This window comes from Antechinus flavipes, chromosome 5 (assembly GCF_016432865.1).
Source record: "Antechinus flavipes isolate AdamAnt ecotype Samford, QLD, Australia chromosome 5, AdamAnt_v2, whole genome shotgun sequence".
NCBI classification, from domain to species: domain Eukaryota; kingdom Metazoa; phylum Chordata; class Mammalia; order Dasyuromorphia; family Dasyuridae; genus Antechinus; species Antechinus flavipes.
The window spans coordinates 124,127,665-124,150,042 of record NC_067402.1 but is presented as its reverse complement, the minus strand read 5'-3'; the positions used below and the strand labels follow the sequence as shown (position 1 = coordinate 124,150,042).

Below are 22,378 nucleotides of genomic sequence, written 5' to 3'. Positions count from 1 at the left end.
TCATTATAATATGGTAGTAAAGATTATTGTTAATATATTTTACTTGACATGAAAACATCACAAATTTACTAGCTAATTTTATTAATAAAGATGATCTCTAATTTGCCTTGGGGTGGAAAAGTTTCTCTGATGAATTCAAAGGAAAAGTATTTTCCTCAAAGACAATTCCACCATAAAAAGTAATTTGTTTAAATTCCAAATTCATAATTTTTCAGCAGTAATCAATGGCCATATTTAATAGTACTTTTTTTTTTTGACACAGTGTAGGTCTAGTTTCACTTTCCTTAGAGTTTATGATATAAGATAAAGGATCACAAATGTAAGGAACATTTCCTAAGATTCTGGCAAGAAGAATTATAAAGTTGTGTATTGGGGAAAAGGGCAACAGTATCAATTACTTAACTGTGAAAGTGGTGAAAGAACAGCCACAGACTTCCTTTGTTCTGTTGGCATTACTTATTCTATCCTAAATAAAATACAGTCATAAGATTTCCTTTCATTCTCCCATCTGCCTGGTCATATACTCATGAGCTCAACTGAATACTAGTTTCTCTCCATATAGTTCTCTCTATAGAGAGCAGCATATAACCAGTCAAAAGTGGGTTTTGTTGACTACTACTCTTAAAATATTTTCTTTCTTAAAATATTGGATTATGTAGCATTCTATAAGAGCATTTCAATTTTTTTTTGTACTTTTTCTACAAGTTCTTCTGATATTTTTTGCTAACAGATTTACGTTTGTTCTATTTTCTTCTCAGCTATTTCCATCAACTGCGCCCGGGATTCAAGCTTTTATGAATGAATTTTATTATGTGGCAGACCATATGAGAAAACACAGTTGGGTTCTGACCCAATATTGGTCCCTCTTAAATTTATTCAAAGAACTACCACTCATGAATAAAAAGACTCAGCTCTATTCTCTAGAATGGTAATATGTTCATATGTTTGCTTAGAAGTTTTCATTCTTGGAATAGGAAAGTTATGTTGTTGGGCTAAATGCATGTAAGTGTATGTAATGAGAAACTCTTCAGACTAGAAAGGTTTGATTTTAAATGGCTTCATCCGCAGTAACAGGGGAAGGGGGAAAAGGCAAGAGAAGAAATAAAGAGGATTGTCCAAAATTGATGCTCCAAAAATAACTCATTCCAAAATATGCAAACCACAGGATAATAGGGAGCTTCATAAATTGAGATTAAAAATAAGATAACAAGTTGCAAATCATTTCTATGTAAGAGCCAATAAGTCTGGATTCCCCTATAAGGCACTGAAAAGAATGTAATATTTTCAGTGTGGTGTGATATACATTTGAAGTGAGGGGGTATCAGAGAAGCTATGAAAAAAAGACATGCATTAAAAATTTCATGAGCTATCAACTATCCATGAGACTGGGAGAAAAATTGGATTTTTTAGTTGGTTTATGAACATAGGATGACAGAATGAAACATTTTTGTGTTATAACATTCTATGATGTTTAATTTTTCCCTCTTCTCTACTGGCCTAGGGTGGCTTAGCACAGCCAAAACTATCATTGGCCTGGCACAAAATAAGCATTTAATAGATATTTATTGAATTGAATATGACAATAAGTAAGACTCTTAACCTTAAGGTACTATGTAAATGTTAACTATTATTATTATGGAGAAACAATTGTCATCCCTCTGCTTCCAATTCAGAATTACAATTCTCTCAGAAAAGTAAAAATCTATCCTTTTAAGAAAAGACATCCTGAGAAGATTGTACTTTCCTGAAGTCCTTTAGATCTCCTCTTCTTCTAATAATCCTCAATATCAGGAAATCTTTTTTTAAAAAATCTACCTTCTTATAGTCCACCTGTTTTCACGAGAGATGCAGAAATATTGGCCAAATTTTTTTCCTATAATAATCTTAATTTTGCATACTTATTAGAACTTTACTTGAATGTATTTTATAAGTAATTTTATCATGATTGTAAGAAACAAACCATTTCCCTCCCTCATATTTGCAGACTTGATCAAAGGTAAAAAGTTTGCAGTTTAGAAACTTAAGTTTTAAAATGTTATTCCTCAGTATTGCATACATTAAACTGACATCTACATTTCATTGATTATTCTATATAATATCTAATAATAAATAATATTTATTAAAGTACTTTAAAGTTTATGAAGTGGTTTACACATAATGTCTAATTTGATGCTTATGAAAAACCCTTTGAAGTATTATGATTGCCCCTGTTTTACAGAGGAAGTACCCGAAAGAAAGTGAGTTGTGTATGGTTGAAGATAAATCTGAATTAGGATTTGAATCTAGTAGTTCACGCTCCAAGTCCAATGATCTATGCACTGCAGCTTTTTTAAATATCTTTTTTTCATAATATATTAAAATACATTGAGATCAGCTTTTGTTGATAAGCTTTCTCATCATCCAACTTTTCCCAAGTTCTCAAGTTTGAGCAAAATATGATATAATATAATGATTAAATTATATTCCTAAGAGGAAGTTAATAGTAACAGTGATTCAATTCTTACTTGTAATCTATTCAGTGACAATTTTCATTTCAAAATGAGTATTCTTTTTTTTTTTTCTTGTAGGGAATACAAGAACAGTTTGAGAGATTTGCCTCTGAGACAAGAAAACCATAGGTAAGGAAGGCTTTTAACAAACAACATACAAGTATCTCAGCCTTGCTCAGATTGATGTTTTGAAAATGGATTCTTAGCAATGTTTTAACACTAGGATTAGTCAATGCTCACAGCTCCACAAATTTTCCTACCTGAAATTCTGCCCCAGAAAAGGTTGAAAAATGTGCTCCCAGAAAAATTGATCTTTTTATGAAATTATACTATGTAAATTCCATGACAACTTTATTTTTCATTCTTTGGAAACTAAAGATTCAACTGCTTGTATCAACATGATAGGAATAGGGAAGGGTACAATCTTATTTACAGGGAACAGATGCCAAATATGGGCTAAACAGAAAAGTTAAGAGTTTTAAATTAATAGAAGCTAACATCTAAACAGACCAAATACAAATTTTGAAACTAGTACTATGTTACAGGAATGAAGAACAGGTTGCTCTTATTCAATCTTTTCAGTGGTGTCCAACTCTTCATGATCCCGTTTGGGGTTTCTTGTCAAAACTACTGAACAGCATTGCTCTTTCCTTCTCTAATTCATTTTACAGATAAGAAAACAGAGGCTAACAGGGTTAAGTGACTTGCCCAGAGTCACACAGTAAGTAAGTGTCTAAAGCTAGATTTAAACTCAGTTCTTCCTAACTCTAGATCTAGCAATGTATCCACTGGGTCACCTAGTTGAAGGGGCTGGAAATATGGAATCATCCTCTAACTCTAATTTTCTGGTCCTATATGGAACATAAATTTATATTATTATATATTCTTTCTTGAAATGGAAATTTATTACTATATATTTTTAATCTTCCCTGATGTTCTGTTGGGCACATGACAATATTTTGTTTGTTTATTTGTTTTTTATTTTCTTTTTCTTTCTTTTCCTATTTTTTTTCTTTATCTTGTATTTAGTTTTAAATTTTAAAAATTTATCAAAGAAATATATGTGCAAAGACATGGACTAGTTAAATGATAAGAGTGAGATATAGTAGATGGACAGCCCTAAAGCTCCCTTGTATGTTTACAATGTCAGGAGAAAGCCCCAAGCATATCTAGAGGATGCCTTGTCAATATAGGAGAGGGCATGGGAAAAAAGTTATCTGTGATAACCAAACATGAATGAGTTATGATTGACTTCACTAGAGTGAACAGCCACATGGATATGATCACAGATCCATTTAAGTAATTAAGTAAATACTTTATATATTTTGTAAGAAGGGAAGTTTTTAGGGTGGTCTATGAATTTTGAATAGGAACCATGATTTTAAGATAAAAGAATAAATAAGTTAATGGGATCTCAATCATTGTGAACTTAATTTTAATAGGAAAATATCTCTTCCTTATAGAAGAATGAACAATATTTATATCTCTGTTACATATTTTGCCCACATCTAAGTTCTCAGAATCAACTTTATTCTTTATTTAGAAATTCAGCAGAAAAAAAGGCACACACACCATACATTTGTTCATCATCCAGGATCCTCAATCAGTTCTCAAATAGGAGTCCTTGGTCAGTAGTTAACATGTTATCTATCTATCTTTTCCAGCTACACTTCTATTTTTTGATAATATGTGTCTTCTCAAATTATGTTTCAAAACTTGTTTCTTCCAACTACGTAGCTTTTTATATGAGACTTGCTGCTTCCAAAAATTTGTAAAATTTTCCAAGTGCTTGAGGAAATGGATTCTTCTGAGCCTTGACTATCAATACTTGCTTAGTTATGGACCTCACCTGAAAAACAGGTTTTTGTGTTCTGATTTTCTGCAAATCAGCTACCACTCAGTCTTAGTGAAATTTTCACCCATTACATGAGGCCACACTGTCAACACTGAGAAGTAGATTCCAAACAGTTTCTCTCTGTCTCTGTCTCTCTCTCTGTGTGTCTGTCTGTCAGTCTCTTTTTGTCTCTGTTCTCTTTTTCCCTCCCTTCTCACTCTCTCTCATCATCTCTCACCCCAATACATATACATGTTAGATGTGTAATTTTTGAATTATTTTGTTCATTTTGCTGATCAAGAATATATTTGGCATTGCATTCACAGGAATCTGTTTCCAGATAACATTAAGCCAAGAGTTCCCTTGGATGCAGGTGAAAATATCATAGGTAAGGCGAGAATGGAACTGTTCGTTATGAAAATAAGCATTGTTCCATGTCTTCAGGATTGAAATGAAAACAGGGTGAGAAATCAAGTCAACTCTTTGATGGTGTATCAATAATTCTTTCCTCTTAAATACTTTCTAGAGTTTTGTAACATGGCTTTCTCCTGGTTGTCTATCTACCTAACTGTTCCTTCTAAGTCTCTTTTAATGGATCTTTATCTAGATAATATACTGTCCACTGACTCTAGGTGTATCCCACCTTTTATCCTGAGCCTTTTATCTTCTTTTTTTCTCTCATTTACTGATCATATCAGTCTCAGGGATTCAATTATCATCTTTGTGCCAAGAATTCTTAGATCTATTTATCCAGCCCTAGTCTCTCTTCTGAGCCTCAATATTCTATTACCTTTTGGACGTCTCAAATTATATATCACTTAAGCATCTCAAATTCTACATGTTCAAAACAGTACTCATTTTCTTTTCCCCAAAACTCTCCCTTCTTCCCAAATTTCCTATTATTGTCAAAGATACCATTATTCTCTCTGATATCCAAACTTTTCGTCCAGGATGCTGTCATCTTCAATACACTTACATTCACTTATCATATTCATCCACTTGTTAAATTGTGTTACTCCTACCTTCACCAGATCTCTTCTATATAGATGTCCTATTATCTTCAATCACGTAGCCACTAACTTTATATAGTCCTGATTACTTTCTACCTAAACTATTGAAATACTCTGGTTTCTCTGCCTCAATTATCTGCCCATTCTAATTCTCCATTTAAGCTTCCAAATTGCTTTTCTTAAAATACAGAACTGACCATATCATTACTCTGCTAAGTGAGCTCATTTGGTTCCCTATTACCTCTAAAATCAACTCTTCATAAGCTGTCCCCTTTCTAACTTTCCAGTTTTCTTACTCTTACTTTCCTACACATACTCTGTAATCTAGCTATGTTGCCTTCTTGAATTTCCTCATGTAATATTCTCTCTTCTGACTACATAACTGAAAAGCTCTTTCTCTTCATCTCTATTTCCTAATTTTCCTGCCTTCTTTCAAGACTCATTTTAAGTCCTACCATTGACAGAAAGAAGGCCTTTCTTTTGTAGTCTCCTCTGCCACCAGTTACCCTCTATATATTTTCTAAGGACATAGTTATTTGCAATTTGTCTCTCTCATTAAAATATCATCTCTTTGCAGATTTTTTGCACATTTTTGTCTTCTTTGTATTTCCAGAACTTAAAATGGTGTCTGGCATGTCATAATAAGAGCCTGATAAATACTTATTGACTATTTGTTTCAGGAAATGAATCAACAGGTCTAAGTAGAAACTATATATACTAATACTTTGCCCCTCCTTTATATTTGTTCATTTTTATAATTTTTGCAGAATCATAGGATTATAGATTTAACATTATAAAAGATTTCAGAGATCATACTTTTTATGTTATCTTTAAGTATATTTTTTGGTTGCATACAAAAAATAGAGGTAATATTTGCCAAATGTTTTTTGAGCCAGAATATATTTTGAAAGTTAATGGAATCTCTGTATTTCCAGTAATTATTGAAGCTATAGATCAACATGTTTTATTTTTTGAATGTGTTATGGACTCCTTTAGCAGTCTGGTGAAGCCTATGGATATTTCTCAAAACAGCGTTTTCAGACAATTAAAGAAATTCAGAAAATTCACTAGTTAGATACTAGTGAAAGTAAAGATATATATTTTTTCTTCTCCAAATTCAAGAACCTTTTAAAATCTATTAATGTGTTCCTTATCAATAGATCCCAGATTAACAATGATGGTTCCTTACATTGATATAATACTTTAATATTTGCAAAGCACTTCCCATATGTTATCTTATTTGATCCTCACATCCACAATTATTAATCCCTGTTTTATAGATAAAACTCAGACAAGTTAAAAAACTTTACCTGGATTACATAGCTACAAAGTGTCTGAGGCAATATTTGAACTAAGGCCTTCCTGATTCAAAGTCCCATGCTTTATCTACTGTACCACATAGCTGCCTTCTAGTTAACATCTTTTCCACAGTAATAAAATCATAGGATAATCATAGAATAGTCATAGAATAATCTGAAAAGAAGTTTCAGGCAATTGAATATCTAGACTGGTCATTTGATTTAATCTTTTTCTCACTGCTTTCCTATTTGAACAAAATAAAATTTGAGATTTGAATAATATATATGCACATATATAAAGATATGTACATTTATTCTTTTTAAACTTTTCATTTTTCCTTAGAAAGTTCTTAACTATTTAAAGTAATTTTAAAAAAGAGTCAAAATCCCTTTTTAAAATTTTAAGTCTTTATGCAGTGGAGATTGTCAGGTTTATATTAGTTTTCTTCTACTTAGCAATTTTTAGTGTAAACTTATATTTTTTCCTCCTTAGTGTCACATTTAATGAACGAGACCAAAGAAATACCTTGCAGTAATGGTAAGTTGCTATTGATTCTGTTTTTCTTACTAGAATTATCAAGTCAATCCTAATATAACTTTGAATACATTTTGAGTTTATTCATTGTTTTTTAGTGTATGGGAATCTTTGAGCTTTTAATGGATTTTCAGCAAATTTCACATTAAGGTGGAGAGATAGCATGGTCTTGTGGATGGAGAGTCAATCCTAGAATCAGGAAGTCTTGAGTTCACTGGCACACTCTGGCTGTCATATTCTAGACTTGCCATCACAACTTCAGTGCCCTAGGCACTCTCAACTCTCTGAGTTACAGAAGAGCTGCTTATCTGCAGTGGTAAAGGGTGTTTCCTTACTGGGAATTTTCTACACTAATGAAATCATAGATCTGGTCCAAAACCAAACAATAAAACAACCCAACCCATATTATGTATGGAACACTGGGCTAGATTCTGAAGAAGATAGCTTATGTTGATAGGAAAATATAACACATGCATAAATGGTTGTAACCTGTGTCCTAGAACTGAAATTCTAGATTTATCAAGACTAGGTTCAATATTAAAGGTTTCTCACCATTCGTACATTTTGGCAGATGTCCCTATTCAGAGTTGCCCCTAGAAACATGCATATTTGGCTCATATTTAGGCCTTTGCAAAAAAAAAAGAAAGAGCAAAGAAGGAAGGATAGAAGGGAGGAAGGAAAGAGGGTAGGAGGAAGGCAGGAAAGGAGGGAGGGAGAAAGAAGGGAATGATGGATAGAAGGAAAGAAGGAAGGGAAGAATAAAAGAAGGAAGGGAGGGAGGGAGGAATTAAAGAAGGAAGAATGGAAGGAAAGAAGGTAGGGAGGAAGGAAAGAAGAAAGGAAGGAGGGAAGGAAGGAAGAAAGGAAGGAAGAGAGATTCTCTCTGTTTCCATGCAAGCATTTAGACTGATGTAACATTGTGTGTAAAGTAAATTTTATTTAACAGGACCAAAGTGAAAGACTTTTATCAAGAATCCTATTAACAGTTAATACCTCCCCTTCCCTATTTATTGAGCTTCACCTTCCAAGGGACTCATACAGTACTATAAAATTATTGTAGTAGCATGGTATTGAATCTTCTTTAAATGGAAAGCTCTTGAAATGTTAGATACTGGTTGTAAGACCTTCTCTCTGATGAGCATCATTTCAATAAGTGATCATCACAGGCTTCTGAGTTTATGGTATTATAAACTTCAGTTTAAAATTTTCCCACAATGAGAAAGCATTTAAGCATATTGTATATGATCCATAGGAGCAGTGAAGGAAAGGTTCAAGTATGTTTCATTCAGTCTTTGCTGTCACTTAATTGAAATTTACAGATTAATACAGGAATTTCTTAACACTCTAATGTGGTCTGAAACTGTCTAGGACCATGGGTCTGGGACTACCATCCCCACTACCAAATATGCAAGCTTTTCCTTCAGAGAATTAGGTCCAAGTCTCTATCTATAGTGCTTCTCCTTTCTAGGGGTTCTTTCAACTCTGGTCCTCTCTCTCATCTCTTACTTTTTAAAAATCAACTACAAAACAAGATTTTAGGGTTAATGATACCCATTAAAATAATTATCATGAGTAGGGTATTATTTACCCATAGGCAAATAAATATCTTACAAGAAGCAATCAATGCCAGAACAAAGACCTCATCTACTTTGACCTTGGTAATGATAAGTTCACCTTGACAATATTAATCTTTTCAAGAGGACCTCGTATCTTGTTAGGAAGCTGTAAGGGGGATTCTATAAGACCTTATCAGACTTCTGCTTCTGTGCTCTGCATAACTGTATTACAAAAGTTTCTGTGTAATGTATAAGAAAAGTCCAAGTGAAGTACTGGAGAAAGAAAGAAATAACCTTTCCAACTAAGGGATTAAGGAAGGCTATAAATAGGAAGTGATTCCCTCCTGATGGTCAGTACTTTTTCCGTCTGCAAATTGCATATGTACATATCTGTTTCTGTGATATATCCCCTCAATAGATTATAAATGTCAGGGAAGAGATTATTTTTTCATTTGTCTGCGCATATATTCCTAACTCCTTTTATAGTGGGCTTGCCCATATTTTAGGCTGAATAAGTATTTATTAAGATATGATAATGACATTTGAGCTTATTCTTGAAGCATTTATAGGAGGAGACATTCTAGGCATAGGTAATAACAAAGGCACATGTGTGGTACAACATAGAGTGTGCACAAAAAACCAAATGCACTTCTAATTTGACTGGAGCTCAAAGTATTTGGGGAAAAGTGTCAAATTGTAGATAGATCTGGAAAATTGGGTTGTGTCAAACCTGGAAAACCTTGAAGACATTGAATGGTTTTAAATGGAGTAATGACATGATCAGACTTGTGTACAAGGAAATTTATTCTGGCAGCAGTGTGAGGAATAGATTGAAAGGCGAAGAAAGAGGAAATTGGAAGATCTCTTTGGAAGAAAGAGTCCAGGAAGTATGCAGTAATGACCTGCACTTCTTTGGCAATGGAAATAGAAAGAGGGAACAGGTGTGAGAAATATTATAGAAATAGAGACAGGAGGACTTGGCAATTGATTTGATGTGGGAGGTGAGGAAGAAGGAAGAGTCCAAGATAAGACAAAGTTTTCTACCACTGATGTTTGATAGTGTAATTGAGAGGAAGAGAGAAATCAAAAAAGGGAGAGGTTTTGAGCAAAAAAAAAAAAGTTCACTCTTGGTCATATTATATTTGAGAAATTGCTTAAGCTGGCAGGCAGATTTATTTAGTAAACAGCTGGAGGTGATGAGCATTGAGATCAGGAGAGTGATCTGCGAAATATACATTTCAACATAAGGGTTATCTGCATAGAAGTAGTAGTTGAAACTGGGAGTAGAAGAGATTGGCAAGGGAGAATTTAAACAGAGAAGATAAGATCAAGAATCATAGAGCAATGAAGAACCTCTTTTAGTACAGTGATGAAGGAATACTGTAGGGTTGGAAAAAAGCATATTTGTGACTTCTTGAACTGAAGAATTGTTCTGTGGAACTAGTACATTGAAATTAAAAAGGAAATAGAATTGTCAGAGGATATGAAACTAGTCTCTTAAATTTCTGCTAACACAGAACCATAAAACCATAAAAGAAAAAAGTGAAGGAGAGACAGACAGATTCAGAGATGGACTGTTCTACCCGGGGTCACACACTACTAAGTCTAGGCCAGATCTGTCAGGTGTTCCTGACTCCAAGCTCAGTTTTATCCAGTGAGCCACTTAGCTGCCTCCTAGTAAGATACTAGGTGCTTAATAAATGTTTGTTGATATGATATATATATATATATATATACATATATATATATATATATATATAAAGAGTAAATTAGAGAGTGACAGAAACAGAAAATTAACTCGAAGTATAAAGTGAATGTAGACTTTTATTATGGAATCCAGTAAAGAAGAGAAAGAAGAGGTTATTGCTTAAGAAAATAGAAGGATTTAAAGAAGCCTTTTCTTAGGCTTAGGAAGCATGAATACATTGTAGATAAATGGGAGAAGGTTGGTAAGGGAGATAGAAAGAAAGAAGGAAAGGAACAAAGGAAGGAAGGAAGAGAAAATGAAAAAAGAAAGAAAGAAATAAGAAAGAAAAAAGAAGAAATATAGATAGATCATTCAAGTATGTCTTATTGCTAGGTGCTTTTCTGTGTAATAGATATAAAATAAAAATTTTAACTGAGGAAAACATGTAGAAGAGTACTGGAAAATGAGAGAGGGAGGAAGAACTCCATGGAAGCAGAATGAGGAGACAATAGAGGAGTACAGTGGAGGCTCAAGCCTTAGCAAGTTGGTCTAAAGATCATTTATCAGAGCTGAGAGACCCAGGAGTGAAATCTAAACTTCTGTTTGGGGGACAATGATGATGAAGATGATGAAAGGATGATCCAGAAATGATATGGATAGCAGTGATTAACAGGGTTCAAGCATCTTGTTTTCCCCCAGTTTATCTTTAATTTAACTTCAGGAAGATTCTTGAATGAAGATCTTTTTTCTTAATGGAACAGGATGTTGGGGAATTTTCTACTTCTAGGAGGGAAAATTAATATTATTATTGTTATTTTTGTGAGAAGAGCCCCAGTCAAACAATTGAATTCAGAATTCTTAATCTCTTGGGAATATTGAAACACAAATAGAAAGTCCATCAGAAACTCTTATCTCTGAAAAGTGCTCAGAAAAGGAACACAAGAGAAGAGAATGGCAATCAGAAATTGGAAGTCTAGGAACTTCCCTTTAAGGCCTCCATGTGGGTTTCTTAAAGTTACCATTACTGCACCAGGGAAGTGTGGGATAAGAGAGAAAACTTTATTCAGCCCTTCTCTTTCCCAGCTGTTTTCTGGTATATAAAAGAGAAAGAGAAAACAAAAAAAGAAGAGATTAAAAATGTGCTGAATATTAGGAATGAGTGAGGATCCAGCAGCTTGAGAAAAATATTAGAGGTTTAGAACATCCCAAGGGAGTGACCTCGAGGATGTTCATCAAGCAGGAATGAGCCTCCAGCTGAGGTTAGAAATCATAAATTTATGGTAGATGAAATTAACATTCCTTTTTCCAGTGCTGATCAGCAGCATGGGAATAAAAGCAGAGAATTTTATAGCACAGATTATCCAGGGTTGAAGAGTAGCAGTCTCAGAATGTCAGTAAGTCAAAGAATAAGTGATAGCTAGTGAATCATTGAAGTGAATGCAACCAAGATAGAGGAGAAGAAATGACAGAATTGGAGGATAAGATTGGGAAAACTGGAAGAGATTGAGTAATGATGACTAAAGATAATAAATTTAGTTTGTGTGAAAAGTGCTAGAAATGGGGGAATAGGAAGTTTTGTTTAGACAATTTTCAGATCTTAAAATCTAAGATGTATCCATGTTAGTGAGAAGCTTACATGTGAAGTTCAGAAATTGTTGAGATTAAAGGAACTATGAGATCAGGTTATTAGTGAGTACTCAGTAGACAAGGATGATGGAGTGAAGAAGACACATTTCTTGTTCTATTATACATCAATCACTAGGTAAACCTGAAGTAGTTTCTTATGGTCAAGTTCTTTTTTGTTATTTGTTCATTTCCCAGCAAATTTATTGACTCTGGATTTTTATGTTAAAGTTGGGCTCAGCTTATCTGGAAGTGAGAAGGCTCTGTGAAATTCTGAGGGTCTGCAAGTTTTCCATGTTTCTATTATGGTATGATCTTGAGAGAGGAGTGGTTACTTCTCACCTATTCTGCTCTCTAGCCTTTACCCAAGAAGGACCCTTGTTCTCTTGCTGCTGCAAATGCAAGCTCTCCTCATTTTCCAGGAACTGTAACCAGGGTCCTTGTTTCCTTGTGAACAACTATAAGCACTTCTCTTCACACTGGAATTGTTGTCCTGAACTATATATAGATAATAGAAGTGCTGATCAGCTCCATCTGCACCCAGTGCTAGCAAAAGACCCCTGTAATATTTTTCTGATTACTTTTTAAATTTTACCATATCTGGGCTGAGAGTCCCTAAAGCTGCTGCTGATGCCACTGTCAAGATACATTTTAAGGCCTGCCACTTGTGCTATTGCCATACTCTCAATCAATACTCACCTTAGGATCACAGGTCTCACCTGTAGATCTCCTAAGTTATTTTAGGTTGGAAAGATATCTCACCCTGACTTTTTGTTGGTTCTACTACTTCAAATTTTGATTTGAGGTGTTATTTTAAAGTTGTTTGGAAGGGAATGATAGGAGAGTTCAGCTGGATTGCTGCCTCTAATTTGCCATTTTAGGTCAAACCCTATCCCGCTCCTCATCCTAGGAATTTATCCTCCACCCCAATGCAATAGGAATGTTATCCAAATGAGTTGTTGCCTTTGTTTTTACTAGAACTAAATACAACAACCTTGAATGAAATACTTTCACATTTTCTTATAAATGAAAATCTTTCCAAAGGTAGAATTTTTCATTCTACCTGGGTCATAAAAATTAATCTTTGTTTTTTGTATGAGGCAAATTATTAGATAAAAATATTTGTAGATGTCACAGAATATGTGGAGTTTTAAGAGAATAGTCTATTCTGTTTAATGTGAGTCATGATCATTACTCAAAAGGGAAATATAACTCCTGATTTAAAAGAAATCCATTAGAAGCAGAAACAACCATTGCCTCCCACAGAATCTTGCCAAATAAGTTCTTCAGTTTGTTCTCACCCTACTTCAGGTTGGTCCTCCACAGATTTCCTATGCTAATCAGTGCTACTTCAAGTCAAGGCTTGAGTGGGAATGTGGCCAAAGAAACACCAGGTGTTCTAAGAGGTAGCATCAGTGAGTCAGTTGAGTAGGGTGTCAGGTCTAAACCAAGATGCTTATAGTGCTCTAGGGTATAATGTTCATACTAAAAGTGCAGTCTTTCCAATAAAATGAAAAAAAAATACCTATAAAAAAACTTAATAGAATGACTGTCCATTTCATTCCAAAAGTGGTTTTAGTTCAGTGAGTAGATAATGCGCCCCATTGAAAACTTGCAGAGTTAACGAAGATATAAAATGCAAACTGCATATAGTATTAGTGTTTCTAAAATATATACTTATAGATTATTAAATTACAAAAGTGTGAAATAAATTTATAAACATTTTATATAAGTAAATTGCTTGGCTGAATATTAATTAGCATGCGTGTATAATATATTCCCTACAGTATTTGCCTAAGAAAAGGAATCTCTTTTCTAAATTTTCTTTTCTATATCTAGATCTTTTGTATGGGTAATAAAATATTTAGTCTTAGTACTAATGTACTCTTCTATTTGTCAAAATAAGTAATGCTCAAATAGTCTAATGCTTTGCTAAGGTCACAGTGTCCTCTGAAGTCATGTCTTTGAACTTGAAAATCATATCATATTTTTATAGCACTTAATAAAAAGAATTATGGTAATTAATAATGATGATATTGATGATAGATGACATTTATATAATGCCTTTACCTTTCCAAAGCTTTTGAAAAATTAAAACATTTAATTTTCCTTTGAATTACAAGATAAATGTTACAGATATTATTATCTCTATTTTATAGATGAAGAACCTGAGGCTTTGAGAGGTTAGACTTAAGGTCACACAGGCAGTAAGTACACAAGGCAGGATGAACATTCATACCTCTTGAATGCAAGCCCAGTGTTTATAAAGTCTTGTATAGAATAGCTATTTAATAAATATTTGTTAATGAAATTAATTCATAATTAGTGTGATAAATTGAGTAGTGTATTTTTATAGCATTGATTCCAGTAACACAGCACTTGCCATTATGCCTTCAAATTTCAAAATAGCAATTACATGAGGCAATATAGCCTAACAATAATCTATGTCAACAGCTAATATATTTGAATTGAACAATGTGATCAATTAAATCAGTTCAACTAGTTGGTTGAATTGACCACTTATTTGACTGGCTTTACCTGCTATTTCATTTTTTACATTTTCATTCATATTTACCTTAGGTCTTTTATGAAACAAAATTGCCATAATCTTATCTTTGATTTCTTTAATTTCTTTGTTTTCCCATTATGTTTTCCCTACACTGTTTCCCAAAATTCAGGATATCACCAAGTGTAATTCCAAGATGAATTCAAGTTACTATGCATGAGAGGGCCATCATTTTGTAATGGAGAGGAGGAGGGGTTTGCCCTTTGAGTCAGGAAGATACATACTTAATTAGTTTTCACTAGCTGTATTCCTGTTCAGTCACCTCACATCTCAGTGACCCCCAAGAAACTCTCTTGCAATATAAATAACAGATAAGTTGCAGATTGGTATTACTGGAGGGAGTTTCCACAGTAGAAGTTCCCTCACATAAATTAATTACAGGCCCAGATCCAAAATAAAACCTGTAACAGGAGTTGTACTGAAATCCATTCTCAGAAAAGATCTATGTAGATGTATCCTCTTCCATTGCTGTCACTCCAATATTATAGCTATTGGTAAGGTGGGAACTTTCTTTGCCACTGTCACCTCTCAGGAGTGTTTTGTTGCCGTCACTATCTTGATGGTTAATGATACAGGGCAATCCCTATAGATTTGTTGGAAATAAGGAACTTTTAAAAAAGTTGGAATTGATAAGGACTCATTTAAACAGAGTACCTAAATAACTAGTTGATGTTATAGAATATTATCCTCCCTCTTCCTTGTCCTTCTCTTCTTCCTTTTCCTTTTCCTTCTCCTTGTTTTAAAGAATGGCATTCTCTTTCTCTTGTCACGTGTTTTTAGAGCCGGAGTTATTAGTCCTTTATGTGAGTATCATTGATTCTTTTGGCAGTCTGGTAATATTTGTGGAAGTTTTCTCAGAATATTTTAAAATGAAATACATAGGATTACAAAGAAAACTAATTATACTGAAATGGGTACCTCCCCCACCCCAATTTTTTTAAAACAATTTCATGGACCTTGAAAGGAGTTGGAACTGAATTGTTATCACATAGATACATCTGAGAAAAAGCATACAAAGTTTCTTTGGTATATGATTCAATGAAAAGAGATGCCAAGGTTTGAAGTTCTGAGATCTAGGTTCGGATGCCAGCTTTTCTACTTACTGAAAGTCAGTTCCTTCAAATGAGCATTTTTTTTAATTTAATTTTATTTTATAATAACTTTATATTGACAGAATCCATGCCAGGGTAATTTTTTTACAACATTATCCCTTGCACTCGCTTCTATTCCGATTTTTCCCCTCCCTCCCTCCACCCCCTCCCCTAGATGGCAAGCAGTCCTATATATGTTAGATATGTTGCAGTATATCCTCGATACAATATATGTTTGCAGAACCGAACAGTTCTCTTGTTGCATAGGGAGAATTGGATTCAGAAGGTAAAAATAACCCGGGAAGAAAAACAAAAATGCAAATAGTTCACATTTGTTTCCCAGTGTTCTTTCTTTGGGTGTAGTTGTTTCTGTCCATCATTTATCAATTGAAACTCAGTTAGGTCTCTTAGTCAAAGAAATCCACTTCAATCAGAATACATCCTCATACAATATCGTTGTTGAAGTGTATAATGATCTCCTGGTTCTGCTCATTTCACTTAGCATCAGTTCATGTAAGTCTCTCCAAGCCTCTCTGTATTCATCCTGCTGGCAAATGAGCAATTTGGATAAGAGATGATCTCTAAGCTTGAGAGCTTGTGAATCTTAATTCCAATATTTGATTTGATAATTCTGAAATTTAGCTATGATGTTCCTTGGAGTTTTCATTTGGGGGTCTCTTTCAAAAGGTGATCAGTGAATTCTTTTGATGGCTACTTTATCCTCTAGTTCTAGGACATCCAGGCAATTTTCCTTGATGATTTCCTAAAAGGTGATGTTTGGTTCTTTTTTTCATCATGGTTTTAAGGAAGTCCAATAATTCTTAGATTGTTTCTCCTAGATCTTCCAAGTCAGTTGTTTTTCCAATGAGGTATTTTACATTTTCTTCTATTTTTTCATTTTTAAAATTTTGTTTGATTGATTCTTGAAGTCTCATTGAGTCATCCACTTCCATTTTTTCAATTCTATTTTTTAGTGAATTATTTTCTTTGCTAGCATTTTTATCTTCTTTTGCATTTGGCCAAGTGAGGTGTTTTGTTCATTGCATTTTTTTTCACAAATTCTGTTTTTCAGTGAATTGCTTTCTTTTTCATATCTACTTTGTAAGAAGTTATATATTTTTTCCATTTCATCAAATCTATTTTAAAGAAGTTTTCTTCAGATAATTCTATTTTTTTCTTTTTCCATGCCCTCTTGCAAAAACCTCATTTCCTCTCCCCATTTTTCTTCTCTCTTTTTCGATCCTTTTTTGAACTCTTCTGAGAGAGCTTTGTGAAATGGGGACCAGCTCATATCATCCTTTGGGACTTCATTTAAAGCTGGTTTGCCTTTAGGTTCCTCAAGGTGTGAGGTCTGTTCTGTTTATCCATAAAAGCTGTCTATGATTACAATTCTTTTTCTTTTTTGCTCATTATTTTAAAGGTTGCAGTCTGCTTTTAAGGCAAAGGAGCAATAGTTGTTTAGTTTGCCCTGAGAATGGTGCTGCTAACTGATGGGCTAGGCATGTGCAGGTCATGTATTATTCTGGGGTTCAGGGGCTCACAATTTGCTCTTTGTGTTAGCTTTGGGTGTCTCACAACAAATCTGCTTAACCATTGGCTTGCAACCAGGACAGAATAACCTAAGAGCTTAGCAATAGATTCCCCACTGTGCTGACAGAGCGATGCTCTGACTCCCCACTCTAGCTTCTTGCCCCAGCTCACTGCACTGTGGTCTGGGCTCTGTAGCCTCTCCCCCTGCCCAATTGAAACAGACCTTTTCTGATGTTCTTCCAAAATATCTTCTTCTGGAAATTTGTTGTACACCAAATATTTATGGGTTCTGTCACTCCAAAACCAGTTCAAAGACTTTGAATTGAGGGAAGCTCAGAGGAGGTCAGATAGAGATGTGTCTTCTTTCCACCATTTTGGCTCTGCCTCCAACTCCAATATTTGAGATTGAGATATGAAGAAATATCAGCTTGCTTCAAACAATGAGAATCATCTGCTGGTGACTTTCCCCAAATCAGTACCAATTTAATGTCCTAAAATGACAAGCCCTAGTAGTAAAATCATGACAAGAATTACTAAGAGCTTTATACAAAGATATTTTTACAAATGATAGTAAACAGTATTTTTTTTTGCCTATTTTAAAAAGGTGAACAATGAACATTGAATTAAAAGAGATTGATAGGGAGCAACTAAGTGGCACAGTGGATAGAGCACCAGCCCAGATGTCAGGAGGACCTGAGTTCAAATCTGGCCTCAAACACTTAACACTTCCTAGCTGTGTGACCCTGGGCAAGTCATTTAACTTCAATAGCCTCAGCAAAAAAACAAACAAATAAACAAAAAGAAAAATGACAGAAAAAGCATTTGACAAAATACAATAGCTATTTCTGATAAAAAGACACTAGAGAACACAGGAATAAATTAAGTTTTTCTTAAAATGATAAGTAACATCTCTCTGTCATCCACAAGCATTGTGTATAATGGGCATAAGCTAAAAACATTACCAAGAAGATCCACAATAAAACAAGGATGCCCATTATCACTACTATTATTCAATATTGTATTAAAATGTTAGCTTTAGCAATAAGAGAAAAATTAAAAATGGAAGGAGAATAGACAATGAGAAAACAAAACTATTATTCTTTGCACATGATGTGATGGTATATTTAGAGAATCCTAGAGAATCAACTGAAAACTACTAGAAACAATTAACAACTTTAGAAAAGTTGCAGGGTATAAAATAAACCCATATAAAGCATCAGCATTTGTATATGTTACCAACAAAGGCTGAGACAGAAAGAAAAATACCATTTAAAATAACTATAGACAATATAAAATATTTGGGAGTTTACCTGCCAAGACAAAGCCAAAAATTATGTGAACACAATTACAAAATATTTTTCATGCAAATAAAGTTAGATCTAAACAAATGGAAAAATATCAATTGCTTATGGGCAGGTCAAGCTAATAATAATGAAAATAAAAATTCTACCTATATTAATCTACATATTTAATGACATACTTATCAAACTGCCAAAAATTAAGTTATAGAACTAAAAGAATAGTAACAAAATTTATCTGGAAGAACAAAAAGTCAAGAATAACAAGGGAATTAATGGGGGGGGGGAAGAGAGGAGGGAGTGATGCAAAAGAAAGTAGCATACCAGACTTATAACTGTATTATAAAGCTGCAGTCATCAAAACTATTTGATAGAGGCTAAGATATAAAATAGTGCATTAGTGGAATAGGTTGAGTACAAAACACACAATAATTAATAACTATAATAATCTATTATTTGATAAACCTAAAGATCCCAGCTTCTAGCACAAGAACACACTATTTGACAAAAATTGCTGGGGAAATTAGAAAATAGCATGGGAGAAATTAGGCATAGATCAATATTTCACACCCTATACCCAGATAATAGGTTCATGATTTAGACATACAGGGTAATACCACAAGCAAATTAGGAGAGCAAGGAATAGTCTATATGTCAGATATGTGGAAAAGGGAGGAATTTATGATAAAAAATGAACTAGAGAATATTGTGAAATGTAAAATGGATAATTGCATTAAATTGAAAAGGTTTTGCACAATTAAAACCACTTAAGTGAAGATTAGAAAGGAAAAATTGACAAATTTGAAATGCCCTGAAGACACAAATATTGATGGCCATGCTTATTGCAAAAATAAACCACCTTGATTGTATAGGATTTTAAGACATTAATCATTTCACCTTTTTTTTCCCCTTTTTTGGAACAGATAAAGACACACTGTCTCATATAAAGCAGATCTTTACAAATCCACATTTGGACCTGAATCCAGAATTTAACCCAAAGATCAAAGACTACTACTCTGAAGTCCCATTTGATGTTATAACAGTAACAATTGGAGCAGAGACTTCTAATTGCCAGTGCAAAGTACATCTGGATGAAAAGGCAGGGCCAAGGTATGGGGGAAAAACATATGAAAATTGGGCGGTTTCTGAATCATGGGAAACTGTTAATAGATGTTTAACTCAGACTTTAAGCTTAAGTTTCATGGAATATTGAAGATCTGAGAAGCAAGATCAACTGGGGAAATGTGAAATCATTTTTCTTTCCAAAGGACCCTACACTAAAGGAATACATCTGCCTTTATTGAGTATACTTCATTTATTTGTTCAGGACTCATAACTTTGAAAAAGCTACATTCAATAATGGACAGTCTGTTGAATTTAGAGTCAGAACCACCTCATCTTAGATCCCACCTCAGATACTTACTTGGTTCCCTCGGATACTTAGATCTTGTTTCTATCATCTATATAATGAGAGCTGGAATGGACAACCTTTTCTTTTTGGGAAACTCTATAAGAGTCTAAGATACATACATATATATGTGTGTGTGTGTGTGTATGTATGTATGTATCTTAGACTCTTATAGAGGATCTTTAAAGAAGTAATAATTGATAGAATCTTTGCTTAAGGGAGAATCCTCAAACTTTTAGATTTCAGGACACCTTTAAATATTCTTAAAAATTATCAAGAATCTCAAGGAACTTTTGTTTATTTGGGTTATACCTATTAATATTTACCATATTCAAAATTAAAACAAATGAAATTTTAAGACATATTTTCATTAATTCATTTAAAATAACAGTAACAAACCCATTACGTATTAACATGAATAAAAATCTTTTGTCTAAAATAAATATATTTTGACATCATTATTAAATAACATACTAATATTAAATTACTGTGTTAATAAATAACATGTTTAAAACAAAATGATGTGGCAAGAAGGATGGTATTGTTTTACATATTTTTGCACGTCTCTTTAATGTCTGATTTATTTGAAGACATCTGGTTTCTCATATCTTCTGCATTCAATCTGTTGCAATTTGTTGCTTTGGTTGAAATACATGAAGAAAATCTGGACCATAAAATTATGTAGTTGAAAAAAAACAGGAGTATTTTAATAGGCAAGTAATATTTTAGTATTATTGTGAAAATTGTTTTTGACCTCATGGACCCCTTGAAAGATTGGTGAACGTGGACAAAAGCAAATTTCAAGAACCACTGATTTAATGATTAACATTTTCGAGTACTGGTATCTGTCCATGCAACTCAAGCTAACAAGCATCTAATAAGTGTCTACTAACTGGTAGTAGAAACTGTGCTAGGTATTGGAGATACAAGACAAATAATTGAAACAGCATCTGCCCTCATGGAGCTGCTTGCAAATATTCAGTAGATTTTGTCATATGTCTATTTATAGAGATTGTTGCCTATAATTTACTGACTGGGAGATCAGTTTTTGTAAGTTATTGGTCCATTTTTTTCCTTTTATCAGCCATTTCTATTGGGGATAGTATTTCTAGGTGTAATTGAGAAATTTTAAATACCATTATATGCTAGTATGAATGGAGAATGATTTTATGATAGATTTTTGACACTATCATGAAAGAAACATTCTTTCATCCTGACTTTAACCTAAGGATCAATTAATATGACTCAATTCCATTTATTAAAAACAGTGAAAATTATTATAATATATGACTTTTCACATAATGATAATAATGATAATAATGACTTACATTTATATAGAAGTTTAAGGTTTGCAAAGTATTCTATGTGTATGTAGATATATAGTTTTATACATATATAAACCCCATTAGAATATATGATATATATCTATCTCTTAATTTAATTTTCATAGCAGTCTTATGCCAATGACTTAGAAAGCATTATTATAACCAGTTTGTAGCTGATAAAACTAAGAATAAAAGTTAAATGAATTACTTTAATTCAAACAATTGAGCTAGAACTTAATTCCAGGGCCAGTATGCCATCCACTTTGCCATCTTGCTGCCTCACATACTCATAGGACATGTGATTTGACCTGCAAAATGCATGGCATACTCAGGATTTTACTTTATTTTCTTATTATACATTTTTTCTAAAATTATATTTCCTTCATAACTCAATATTCATATTCTTTCTGAGTTTATAGGAATGTGTGTAATATGATGTTGATTGAGTTTCTAAGTCAAATGGCATTTTTCTCATTGTTTTCTCTCTTTTCAGTTTTGCAAATTATCCTCTGGGATTAGGAATGAACAAAATCCTTATTCTTGTGGTAGATGAATCTCAGGCAAGTGGTGAAGTGCTCAGCACTTACAGACTTACAGTTTACAGAGAAGACCGCCCAAGTCTACCCTTATTCAATGACTACATGGCATGTGGTTTTGTGCAGGTACATTTTAAGATTTTCATTTGGTTTACCTAAATATGTTCTGTGTATCCATGAAAATTATTTAATAAGGCTGGATTATGGTATATTGAGTGAATATGATATTTGAATTAGTAGGTTCATTTGTTGACATATTCCTTACTTATTTGACCCAATACTGCTAAGAAACTTCTGGGACTTTTCCCAATCATCCTCCCTCCCTCATGCTGCTTTTTTTAAACAACTATTATATATAGTTTTAAACAACTAGTTTCATTTTGAAAGAGGATCCCTTTGTTCATCTCATCAGTCAACCTTCATCTTCACTTCTCTTCTCTATTTCATCTTAATTTCTGGATAAGATCATTGGGTTTTTAAGAAATTCCCATCAATAAACTCCATAAAATTCAAATTTATAAATTTGATGGAATCTTTCCTTTAAACTCTAAATGCATCTTTCCTTTATACACTAGAAAGTATAATTTCAAGA

At 33.4% G+C, this 22,378-nt stretch overlaps 1 protein-coding gene across 2 annotated transcripts in view; it reads left to right on the top strand.

The window, feature by feature from the left end:
• Positions 1–22,378, top strand: part of CPED1 (cadherin like and PC-esterase domain containing 1) — a 394,281-nt gene that overhangs the window by 189,197 nt on the left and 182,706 nt on the right. For both annotated transcript variants that reach the window (XR_007954317.1, XM_052001238.1), the window contains exons 12-17: positions 759–928; positions 2,568–2,618; positions 4,650–4,711; positions 7,125–7,169; positions 19,441–19,627; positions 21,744–21,912. Coding sequence is in view for 1 of the 2 variants with exons in the window: in XM_052001238.1 (XP_051857198.1) it covers positions 759–928; positions 2,568–2,618; positions 4,650–4,711; positions 7,125–7,169; positions 19,441–19,627; positions 21,744–21,912 (684 nt within the window). In the remaining variant the exon portion in view is untranslated. The remainder of the gene's footprint in view (positions 1–758; positions 929–2,567; positions 2,619–4,649; positions 4,712–7,124; positions 7,170–19,440; positions 19,628–21,743; positions 21,913–22,378) is intronic.